A 12749-nucleotide genomic window follows, 5' to 3' on the forward strand; every position below is an offset into this window, starting at 1 on the left:
ATCACACCAAACTGCATTTCCGTGAACCGAGGCCTTGAAAGAGGACCCTCTCCCGGGCACCAGTAGGTACATCTGCGCACCGAATGCGTGGCAGTGAGATCTCCTTCCCGGGCCCACACGCTACAGTCGGGATGTGTGACACAGGCATGATACTGTTTGCATAAAGGTTCGTTCCCCGGCCACATGACCCCCAAAGCCAACAGCAGAGAGGCTGATCACCTAGTGATAGCACATGGGGAATAAGAAACAATGGAGGAACACAGCTGTCAGGCAGAGACTCTATGGCTGGGACCATTAATTTATGCTCCAGTTCTCAGGTACAATTTCCCCTCACCTGGCTGGATCCACTGGCATTAGGTTATAAAACAGGAAATCCAGATATTTAAAAAGGCAGACCAAGCGATAGCAAGTGGAAATTATCATTGATGGTCACTAGCCAGGATGGCTATATTCTTTATTCATTATACACGTTGTAGAGAATCATAGAATTGTAGAGTTGGGAGGGACCCTTAGGGTCATCTAGTCCAACCCTCTGTAAAGCAGGAATCTTTTGCTCAACATGGGGCTTGGACCCATGACCCTAAGATTAAGAGTCTCCTGCTCTACTGACCAAGCTAGTCCAGCTCACTCACAAGTGGGGAGAGAACTGTTGTGCTCAGGTTCTGCTCGCGAGTTTACCATGGACATCTGGTTGGCGTTCTTAACTGATTTCTCCCACAGATGATCTGCCACAGTCCTGGCTGCTTCGAGGCAAGAGGGATGGAGAGGGCAGTCAAAGTGGCACAGAGCAGTTAAGCAAATCGGCTGTTGCCCCCCACAACCCCCATCAGCTCCACCTAGCACAGGTTTCCAAAGCATCTAGAAGACCCCGCAGTTTGGATAAAAAGCACGTTAGGAGCAAATGGGTTTGCACCCTGTTATTATGACAAGATTCCCTGAGCTTCAGAGGAACTCTACTTTGGCTGCATTCACATGGCGGCCTAGCGCCAACATCACATTTCCCGAACTTTTAATTTTCACATTATTTCTGAGCTTTCAAATGACACAAAAGCAAGCCACTTCTTGGAATATAGTGGAATATAACGCAAGTTGCGCACTAAACATCCATTATTATTTGCAAACCGGTTTATTTTTCTGGAAGCAAATAACACGGACACGGTGTTGCACGATAAGTTCCAGAAGTGACTTTTAAAGTTTTGCAAAAAAATAGAACGCAGAGCTTAAGAGTTAGGGGGAAGTTGTGAAAAAGGAATAAACTGCCATGTGAATGCAGCCGGTGTCTAAAGCAGTGGCGGTAGAAAATCCCCGTTCATCCTGGGAAGAGACTAGCATTTGAGCACCGGGTCAATTCTCTGCATTGTGCTATCACTGGGAACATAGGAACCCTGGGTGGGCTTGAAATAACCTCTGGAGCAGTAGCTCGGACGTAGCCACTGAAGTGGGTGAAGAGGGAGAAAGGAAACTACAGCAGAACTCTCAAGCACCAACAGGTTTGAGCAGATGCTTTTTTTTATAAAAAAAAAGGCACCCAGCAGAAACAATCTGTCGTATGCATTGGTCCAGGGCAGCTTGAAAGAGGCACTCGAATGATCTTTGGAAAGAGAGAGGGGAAAATATTGCTGCAACTCCTTCTATCACCAGCCAAACTGGACCGGAAAGTTTTTCTTTTCTTTTTTTAAAAGGAGCCTGGTGTGAGCAGCAGAGCTCTCCACGCTCCCAGCTCTGTGCTTGCAGTGCCAACCCAAAAGCACCGGAGGGAGGGATGTTATCTTAGCACTTGGTTTGCACAGGTGCCTATAGTGGCACCACCTTCTCCTACAGAGAAACCATGGCCCTCTGCTTGTTGTTGGGACTCAAGACTCCCATCTTCCCCCGCCAACACGGCCAAGGTCAGGAACGATGGGAGTTGGGATTCAGCAACACCTGGAGGGGCTGCAGGTTCCCCCTCCCGGCTGCTCTCCATGGTATGTGCCACCCACGTGCAGCATTTGCACATCGGAGCAAGGGATGTGCGTGCACGGGGGAGGGACACAAGAAGAAAACTCTTGAATTCAAGGCCCACACAAGGAAGGCAAGCCGTGCTGTGAACACAATTGCCCGCCAGGCAATCGGGCAACCATTAACATTCTGTTCTCCTACAAACATCTGAGCGACTTCTGCCGACTGCCTACAGGCTAAAGTCAGGTTTACAGTCATCAAACTCCCCACCAGCTAGAACAGGCTATTGCTCCACTGAACCTGGCTGCCTATGTTTAAGATGGCATTACTCACCAAGCAATAGCCAGGTTTATTCTCCTGGGGTCATGTAACAGGGCAGGTGGGGTGAGGGGGAAGCTAACCCTTTTAGCTAAAGACAAGAAAAGAAAAGTGCAGGCTCACATTCTTCTCAGACTGATAAAGACACACACGCACAAACGGTGCTTTCATTTTGGTTCGGAGTGAGTCAGCTGCACCCCCTGGTCTCATGGCTGGTCTTTTTAATTGTAATTGACACACAAATTATGCAACTGATCTGCGCGGAGGCAAAGCTGCCAAGGAACTTAACATTTCGGTTTGCCCAGACCGGCGTCGACACAGATGCAATCACACAGAGTGAAATATATTAAGCCTTAATTGCTTAATGCAATGGGTCTCCGGGGAAGGACTGATAGGTTTACTTGGAGGGCCTGGGGCAGCGGTGGCTGGGGGGGGGGGAGAGAGAGAAAGAGAGAGAGAGAGAATGAGGGGGGTTTGGCGAGGCAAGGGGACGAGAAAAAAAGAAACCAAAACAAAACAGTCTCTGAATAAGCCAATTGTCAGAAATGACCCTCCACTCACTTTTCCTTATTAACCCACATGCTCTAGACGGAAAGACGACTAAAAAAATAAAGGAGGACTTTTTCTTATTGAGACTGGAGAGTGTGTGACACTGGGAACAGCAGAGTCATGTATCAATGTTGGGGGGAAGACTGAAAGAGATTCAGGGAATAGGAGAGGGAGAAGAGAGATGGGAATCTAGCTGCAAGCTAAGGTTAGGCTCTCAGTTTCCAACTTTTTTTTTGTCTCTCCCGATAAGCACAGCCAAGCAGGGAACTCTCTTGCACAAAGCCTCGCTGAAACAAGAACCGTGCAAGAGGACGCGGTGAATTTCCCAAAGGACGGCGCCATCCAAATCCCATTAAACCCAACAGCTTGCATGAATGGATCTGAACCGGGCTTATCAAAAGCTGACCTGAGCATTCAGAGCAACCGCGCGCTCTCAACCTCTATCAAGGTTGTAACCTCTTCAGACAACAGGTGGGAGTTGCATGTCGGATGCTCCCTAAATCCTGGCCTTTAAAGAAAGAAAGAAAACTAGCCCTTGAAGGTGACAGATTCGGGCCTAGCACCCTCCCTGAGGTGCTAGCTTTCTACATGCAAGAAGATTGGGGGGGTGTCGTGAATGATCCTGAGTATTTAGACAGCTAGTCTCGCAACTGCAGCTGGAAATGGTACATTCCAACCAAGGCTGCCCCGTATAATTACTCTGAACGTGGTAGATCAGTTCTTGGGAAGATCAGCGGCACAGTACATGTGCAGATCCTACCTGCTCAGCTATAACCCCTGGCAAGACCCACAGCTGCAGAGCTACAGAGACCATTCCTTTTTTTAAAAACAGAGGGTTTGGGCTAAAGCTGAGCTGAGCTTGGCTCCCATGGAAGCCAACAGGATTCAAGCAGCAACTCGCTTGCCATGTTTAAGAGCCATGCTAGCACTTTAAAAAGTCCCCCAAAGAATTCTGGGAGGTGTAGTTTGTTAAGGATGCCGGGAGTTGTTAGGAGACGCATATTATTTCCCCTATCAAGAGTTGCAATTCAGAGTGGTGTTGACCCATCTAACCCTGATAACTGTAGCTCTGTGAGGGGCAAAGGGGTCTCCCAAGCAACCACATCCCCCTCACAGAACCACACTTCCCAGAGTCCCCTGGGAAGAGGGAATGAACTCTCAAACTACACCTCCCAGAATTCTTTGGGGGACTGTTTAAAGCGGTGCCACAATACTTTAAAGGTGCGAGTGTGGCCCTTGTCTGGAGGCAGCCCAGAGCCTTTGCAGCCTGCGCTAGAGAGGTCTACCAGTTCAGCCCTTCAGTGAAAAGTAAAGCCAGGGGTTTCTTATAGCACAGGAAGAAGGGGGTCGTGGACGTGCCTGAATTTTAGCAAGCCAGTGGCTTTATAGCTGTGGACCGGGAAGCAGTGGCATAGGAAGGGGGGGCGCAAATGGCAGAGGCACCCTCCTGGCTGTGATGTTGCTGCGGCAGGGACAGGCAGCTGTATGGCTGGAGGGCGGCACCCCCCATACACCAGCAGGACCCCCCCCCACGCTGCCAACCCAGCACACACCACCCTTATCCTGTCCAGTTCTTGTAAGCAGCAGCGCTTTTGCAGCCGGGAGGGTGCCACTGCTGAGACCACGGGGCAGCAAGTTTCAAGGATCTCCTTTGGTTTCGCCTTTTAACTTAAGAGCCTGATGTTCAGCACCTGGCACTGGGGAAGAACAAAAGAAATCTGAGCCCAGAAATGTGCTTCCAAGTCCCAGAACTGGATAGAGTCTGCAGGCCTTCCACACAGACACAGACACACGCCCAAGCTTCCTTCATTTCAGCAGTATAATTTAGGGAGGGTCACTGTGTTGCTGCTATGGTTGAACATCTAAGAGTCAGAAGTCCTTGCTGACCAACAGGAAACATCTCAGAAATCTACCAGTAAGCTACCTTCCGCCTATTCATGGTTTGGATTGACCTCGGACAACCTCGTGGACTCCAGAGGTTGTTGGGACTACAACTCCCATCGGCACGGGGTGCAGGCAGGGGCAGATGTAGCCCAGCAATAGCTGAAGGCCGCCAGGTTGTCCTAGGCTGGCTTAGACTATAGGGACTGTGCTTGGCTTCCGATTATCTGACAGCCCTGTTGGCATGCAGACATCAGGGCAGGCGCTAGAGGACGAACGTTCACCTTCCAACCCTCCATGGCGGCAGACCTTTGCGTAGCAGGATCTCAAGTCCCTGGAAGCCAGCAGCCCTGAACAAGAGTTCCCTAGAACAACAGCAGCGGAGATCCACTTTCTAAATTCTTTCCTGCACAAGACACACAGCTAAAAATACAACTCAGGGCAGGGTGAGGAGGAATAAAGAGAAGGCACATGAGGCGTCACTAGGAGGTGCTAAGTCCCAAGACTCCTCAAGGCACAAGGATGCATTTTTGTCTTCACAGCTTCTGAAAGCCACTGCAGACTCCCTTTGTTGCTGGTTTTTGGGGGGGTTTTTGCGCGGGAGCAAAGCCCTGCTGTTCACAGCACACACACAAACACACAAACAAGTCCTTGCAGTTTATTAGGGCCTTCTCTGTGCGCCCTCTCCCCACCACCTCCCAAAAAAGCACAGCTCCTTTCCGTGGCGCACAAACCGCTGCGACGTTCCTGCAGCGGTTGCTCGCGTGAACCCGGCTCTTCCCGCAGGGGGAAAGAGAGAGAGAGAGCGCCCAGCAGGTCCACCCGCTGTGCGTTGGTCCACCTTATACCACAGTCTCGTTCCCTTTCCCAGGCTTCACCCAGCCGTCTGCCCTCTTCTCCCCCCGTTTCACCCTGCCCGAGTTCACCAGCCGGTTCGAGCACTTCTGCCAGGTGTGCAGCGTTTTGGCAGACCAAATCCACATGCCGGAGGTGATGCCCACCAGCAGGGACATGAAGATCTTCAGCATCTCCACCGCCGTGTTGGAGTCATCCGCCGAGTAGCGGAAGATCGTCCAGTTGGAGATTTCGTAGAAGTAGCAGGCGATGACGCAGGTGGCCGGGACGGTGTACAGCACCGAAAAGACCCCGATCTTCACCATCAGCCTCTCCAGCTTGTCGGTTTTTGTCCCGTCCTTCTGAAGGTTGGACCTGATTTTAAACAGGGCCACCAGGCCGGCTGCAATGAACAGGGTCCCGATCACTAAATAGGTGAAAAGAGGGGCCACCACAAAGCCCGTCAGCGCGTCCAAGTTCTGGTTCCCCACGTAGCACAACCCGGTCAGTTCGTCCACGTCAACCAGCCTCATGATCAGGATGACGATGGTCTTCACGGCGGGGATGGCCCAGGCCGCGATGTGGAAATACGAGCTGTGCATTTCGATGGCCTCGTGGCCCCACTTGAGTCCTGCGGCCAGGAACCACGTCAGCGTCAGGATCACCCACCAGATGGAGCTGGCCATCCCGAAAAAGTACATCAGCAGGAAAATGATAGCACATCCTGTGTTCTTGAGGCCTTCTTGGACGAGGACAGGTTCTGCCGCCTCCTCAAAATCGCAGGAAATCCTCTCCCGGCCCACGATCAGCCGGACGATATAGGCGATGCTATAAATATTGTAGCACATGCTCAGGAAAATGATGGGGCGTTCGGGGTAGGAAAACCGATAGGAATCGACCAGAAAGGTCAGGACCGTGAAGGCCGTCGAAATGAAGCACAGGCTAGCCCACACAGCCATCCAGATGTCTGTAAACTCCTTGGCCGAACGGCTGTAGAGGCCGGCGTCATAACCACACTTAAGGGCGCAGTTCAGGCTCCTCTTGACCCAGATGTATTGGTCCGGGTTCGATCCCACGGAATGGCATTCCTCTCCAGGGTTCAAGGGCGACTTGCTGTGAAGAGGCACCTCTTCGTCCCCCGGGCCCTCCATGCACATGTGGTTGTCGCCGTTTTGCGGCGGGAACTTGCTGCAGTTCAGGGTTTCCGGCCAGGAGAAGCCGAATTCCTTCAGGACCGGCTCACAGCGCCTCTTGACGGAGAGGCACATGCCGCTGCAGGGGCCGATCGGGGTGTCGATCTTTTCCGTGCACAAGGGGACGTAGACGGAGCAAAGGAAGAACTGGAAGAGAGAGAGGGAGGGAGGGAGAAAAGAAAAGACAAGACAACTTTTAGGAGGGTGTAGGTAGGCACCCGCACGCTCTCTCCCGGAAAATAAACTTGGGAATCGCTTTTTAATACAGAACATAAAACTGAAAGTGTTCAGTTGCAAAGGCTTCCGTGTGCATTTTGCTCACACTTCAAGATTTGGCCAAGGTCATACCAAGGATCAGCGTAGAGCTATATTTCACAAAACGCATACAGAAAAAGCACATAATTCACTTTTGAAGGCCATGGGCCAAACCAGTTGGGACTTTTATAGGATTGCCATACGTCCAGCATTTCCCAGAAAATACCTGGAATACTGTAGTCATAAGCAGTGTCCAAGCGGAAATTGGCAACAACGTCCAGGAAAATCCGGACGTATGGCAAGCCATGTCGGCAGTGTCGTTTTTTTTCTGATTTCCCTTAAAAATAGGCAATTTTATTTTGTGTCCGGATTTTCACTTATTGAAATATGGCAAACCCTAACTTTTATCACATAGTTTGATGCTGCGTAGCTGCTTGTTTAATAAATAGGTGGCTCCGGGGGGGAATGTCCAGGCTGGGCCTGCAGGATGGGAGAGTTTCAATCCCTTTGCCTTTGCCTTTGCCACTGTCCCAGTCAGGACTCACCCTGCCCTACTATTTGTGATGGTACCTTTCCTCCTTCCATGGAAGATTGCAGGATCAGGGAGGGGAGTCTGGTTAAGACTGTAGACCCCCCCACACACACACACTACAGTCCTGATTAGGCCTGAGTGCACCATGCTGCTAAACAAAGAAACTAAAAGCTCTGCAACACCAAATCGTGTGACAAGGTACAGTACATCTAGTTTGGTCCTGAACGCAAGAATTTTTAAGGAGTACAGTGGTACCTCAGTTCAGGCCCTTGCAGAGCCAGGCAGAGGCCCGGGCCAGGTAGATAATGTGCCCCCCCCTTTTTTTACCCTGGGGATCTCCGAAGTCTTATAAATAAGTAAGTATATAAATAATAGTGCTTTTTAAAAATACATAGGGAAAAGGATTATTTTAAGTATTTACATTTAAATAATGGTTAGCGATTGTGAATATGCTGACCGAGGCCCCCTTTGGAATCGGAGGCCCGGGCAAAGTGGCCCATATGACCCCCCCCCCTCTGTTTGGGCCTGTCTCAGTTTATGAACTTAATCCGTTCTGGAAGCCCATTTTTAAACCAAAATGGTTCTTAAACCGAGGCGCGCTTTCCCTGATGAGGCCATTCGGATTCCGTTCTCAGACTGAGGTAAAAGTCCTCAAACTGGGACACTACTTCCGGCTTTGCAGAGTTCATAAACCGAATTGTTCGTAAACAGGACTGTTCTTAAACCGACGTTTCACTGTATAAACTCAAAACTAGAAAATATGCTACAGAGGGTGAATTTCATGGGAAATGGGCAATGGTATATCTCCCCCCTCCCAGACTACAATTCCACCGAGTATCTCCTCCTTCAATTCTATAATGACTTGGCTATCATGCCCGACCCATGCAACAGAATTAAACAGAATATTCTTGCCTTGCAGGGGGTTGGACTAGATGACCCTCGGTGTCCCTTTCCAAATGTACAATTCATGATTCTAAAACACATTATTATTGTTTCTGGGGATTATTTGCTGTAAGAACCCAAGTTTTGAGTTCTGCCCCCCGATATAGATTTTTAAACTCTGCATTTATGAAGTGAGCACGGGCAGGATAACTCCCAAGTTTAGACAGACTTTCTCCCTTTTTTTAGGGTTCCGAAAGTTTTGGTATTGCTGGTAATAAGTCTAGCAAAGTGCTTTGCAGTCTCATTACTCCTATTTTTCAAACAAGGGCTCAGTGACATGTCCAAGCTCACATACAGACACCTAGGCTCTTTAAATTAACCTGGCTCTTTAAACCCTGGAAGATCTCTATTTCCCAAACATGCAAGAGAATACCAGGCTTCCCATTAAGAAACAGTTTTAAAGAAAGAAGGGAAATTAAGATTGTAAACAACCACTTTAGCTGCCAGCATTAAGTACAGAATCTCTCTCTGTGACCATCTGAGATGGCAATCTGTCATGGATGCTTCAGCTGAAATTCCTGCATTGTGCGGGGGGGGGGGGGGTTTAGACTAGATGACCCCTGGGGTCCCTTCCAACTCTAAGATTCTATGACCCTATGACCAGGCAGGAATGCTTTAAAACGTCACAGTAATTCTAGGCCTCAGTTACTAATGTGGGCTAATAAAAATATTTGTGGGCTAGTAACTTGTCTGAGCTTATTTGCAAGGCTGTCCTAACTGCATGAAAAAAAAATGAGAGTTTCATTTGCCATCGCCTACGCTTGGAAGCTGCACAGTTGCCCATTTCTTTAGTACATTCCATTTAGAAGTCAACTCAAAGATTCTCTCTCCAGTGGTGTGAAAATATCTGAAATACTCCAGGCATAGCTGCTGCTCGTTTTGTTTATTAACTCCAATTCAGAGTGCACTCTCTCCCGTCCAAATTCCTGAGCTGCCAGAGGGAACATACATTCAGGCAGGGATAACCTGCCAATCAGAAATGGGGGGGGGGGAGGGACGGACACACCATTTCAGCTCCATCGTTTCTTAAGCCAACTGCTTTCCGACTTCACGAGTAAATTAACCTCAAGAGAGGGAGGGGGGAGAACGCGGGAAGCGAAAGAGAACTGGGAGAGATCTTTTGAATATTCTGTTCCACCCTGGCAGCCCCTCCTGGATTTAGATGTTATTGTAAGTGGGTTTCTTATCTGCAGATTCACACCCAGTGGAAATGTTTGCACCGAAAGTTCCTTCTCGCATGTCTGCATAAGCCGTCGGGTTTCCTTCCAGACCGAGAAGAGTGCGGTTTAGTTGCATATTTTAAAACTCACTTGTTTTGTTGTTTTTAATTTTTACGCCGCAAGCTGCTCTGGGTACAATAGAAGGGAAATGGCATAAGCAGCTTTGACATTTCGTCTCGGACTAGTTCCAGGAAGAAGCCGGTTCCAAAATCCCTGCTGCTGCTGTTATGAAGCTCACCAGATGCCCTTGGGCCAGCCTAACCAGCCTCGCAGGGTTGTTGTAAAATTTGGCGGGAGCTGGGAGAGAACTACTACATATGCAACCTCAGACTCCTTGGAGGAAGAGCAGGAAATGTAGTACCTGTTGAAATGCACAGAGATTTCTAGAACTGTGGCTCTGCACTCCAGAGTTGCAAGTTAGATATTAACTGCCCACGGGTAGACTGGAAAACAAAACAACGAACAACCTTCCTCACTGGAACTGAACAGAGAATTACCAAAACAGGACTGCAAATGACGGGGGCAGGGTTGAATCCTGGTTGGCTTAAATGCACCTGCCACCCTCTTCACCTTGGATGGCAAGAATTTTAAACCCAGCTTCAGAAAGCTGTGAAGATGTCTCAATGTGTTGCGTTCCTAATTTGAACTCGTCTCTCTCCCTCCCTCCCCCCACCCATCCACCGGGGGGGGGGGAGAGAATATCCAATTGCACCTGCTTCTTCGAGATACTTGGCAAAGGTTGTTGTTTTCTGTGTGTTTTTCCCCTCTCCTAAATGTCAGTTACTATCTGCCCTCTGGGGCTCTTTGTGCCAGGTTGTGCCAAGGCATAGCAAAGCGGGCGTTGGACTGGTTGGGTGCCGTGGCAATTCGTTTAATTAAGAGAACTGAAGGTCTACCGCAGACCTGCAGCTCCCCAGCAAATGCAAGATTCTGGGAAGCTCCCTGCAGAAGCATCACTTTCTGAAGGCTCTCCTGAAATCAGAGGGTGTGTCTGTGTGGCTCAGGTCAGCTCTACAAAGGAGGGAGATGGTCTGTATCTGGTGCAAAATTCCACAAAGCAGCTCAAGGAGAAGGAGACACTTTCCCCCGGGGCTGTGCAGAAGTCTAGCGTGTCCGTCCTTGTGCAATTGGGGGGTGTATGTATCCGAGTTTCAAGGGGTCAGGTATACACAGGGCAAACAGGATTCCTGGGGCAGTGTTCTTCTTGCAGGGGTGGGTTTGCTCAGCTTAGGATTAGCAACATCTGCCCAGCAAAAGCTCCACGCATGATTAAAGTTGGTGCCTGCCGCTGGAGGGCTCAGCAGCTCTGCTGCACCAAACTGCCGGAGCCGAGGGAGGGAACACCTGAAAGGGGCAGCAGGCTGGATTATCGAGTTTATGAGGATCCCCAGAGCGCTTAGGGCTACTGGCATCAGAGGTTCGTCATCACAGCAAAATGGGGAAGAGACATACCAGGTGGAGGAAATCAAAACACAGAGAGGCAAGGTGACACAGAGAGCAAAAAGTAGCATCGAACAGCGAAAGGGCTTTACACTCAAGCAGAAATGCAACTCTGATCTCCAGCCTTTTGGACTCGGATCCAATAAGCCCCCAGTCTGAGGTTTGGACTACGAAGGGTGGGCATGGCATGCACAACACACCGCCGCCTTGTTTGAGAGTTGGCCAGCTTCAGACTCCCGGCTGAATCAGCACACCTGATCCCCCCAAAGCCTTCTGTCTGGAAACACCCAGGAGTGGATTAGGCCCTCCATTGCTGCCAGGAGTGTGTTTCGAAAGGGTGGGAAACACTCACCATTTCCTCATCCTAGCAGTGAATAACACGCCAGGTATGGCAGAAGAATTGGGTCTGAGGCGGAGCCCCACCACCCACCTTCAACATCCTTCGCTGAAGTTCCTTTTTGTGTGCAGCAATAAGAGAATAGTAACCTTAAGCATGCACAGAAAGCATTCCACTCCCGAGCATGTAGCCCCCCCCCCACGTCTAGGCTTGTGAAGTGCGCTCCCACCCTCAGAGGACGCTCCTCCCAAACAAGTTTGAATCACAACCTTCCCGCAGCAGTAAGGGAAATGCACTCTGCATACGCCCCGAGACCCTCTCATGCATTCACTCCAGCCGCAGCATCCACTTCTGGCTCATCGCTGGCGCTAAAAAAAACACCAGCCTTTTGAAAAACCCAGAATTGGCAGAGCGGCGTTCTCTTTTGCGCGCGTTTTCCCCGACGTTAAAGCCCGGACCGGTCCGAGCGGGATTACTCCTCCTACCTAAAGTGAGCTCAGGATCGCAACCCTCGGGAGGGAACTGCGCGCAGCTCAGGGCTGCCGACTCCCCAAGGAGAAGCGTCCGCGGGGCTCCGCCGACGCGCAGCCCAAGGTAAGCAGCAGCCTTTACTAGCCTCGAGGGCCGGATAAATCCCTAGGTGTTTGGCGAGCGAGGGAAAGAGCCCAGACGGGGCGCGGAGAGGCCAGGGTTGGAGGAGACGTTGGACCCACCTTGAGCTGGCTGGAGCAGCCGTACTGGATGAGCGGCGTGAAGGTGGTGAGCTGCAGCTCGGCGTCGGGCTGCCAGTCGTTGCCGGCCAAGTTGGGCATCTTGGTGACGTTGTAGCCCAGGTTCTGGCACATGGAGATGCGGATGGCATCGCAGCGGCGCTCCTCCTCGTCGAAACCGCGCGCGCCTTGCGCCCGCAGGAGAAGCAGGAGCAGCAGCCGGGCAGCGTTTCCCCCCGGCTCCGGGGCCATCGCCCAGCCAGCTGCCCGGCTTCCCCTTCGCCGCCGGGCTCCAGCCCAGCCCGAGAGACACGAGGAAGCCGCGAGGCGCCACCCCAAAGCGGCCCCGCCGACCCAAAACGCCCGTACAGCCGTGCGCCCTCGGAGCGCGCGTCTGGCTAAGCCGGCGGCGCAGCGCGGGGTGACACCAACCGAGGCGGCACCTCCAGAGAACGCCAGGCGCCGCGGCCAATGGCGGAGGCCGGCGAGGGGTGGGGGTAGCAACCTGCCCGGGGGAGGGGCCGGCGGTCGGGGGAGGGGCCGGCCCGCCCCGATAGGGAGCCGCGCCCACCGAGGGAAAGTTGGAAGCCCGCGCAGGGT

At 51.3% G+C, this 12749-nt stretch overlaps 1 protein-coding gene across 1 annotated transcript; it reads right to left on the reverse strand.

Annotated features, from left to right (window-relative positions):
- Positions 1 to 5283: 5283 nt before the first annotated feature.
- FZD4 (frizzled class receptor 4) lies at positions 5284 to 12548 on the reverse strand. The gene is made up of 2 exons (XM_033146093.1): positions 12153 to 12548; positions 5284 to 6860 (listed from the first exon to the last, which is right to left on the reverse strand). Exons 1-2 carry the CDS (start codon positions 12399 to 12401, stop codon positions 5529 to 5531), a joined length of 1581 nt encoding a protein of 526 aa, XP_033001984.1. The 5' UTR covers positions 12402 to 12548; the 3' UTR covers positions 5284 to 5528.
- Between the last annotated feature and the right edge of the window lie 201 nt (positions 12549 to 12749).

Source organism: Lacerta agilis, chromosome 4 (assembly GCF_009819535.1).
Source record: "Lacerta agilis isolate rLacAgi1 chromosome 4, rLacAgi1.pri, whole genome shotgun sequence".
NCBI classification, from domain to species: domain Eukaryota; kingdom Metazoa; phylum Chordata; class Lepidosauria; order Squamata; family Lacertidae; genus Lacerta; species Lacerta agilis.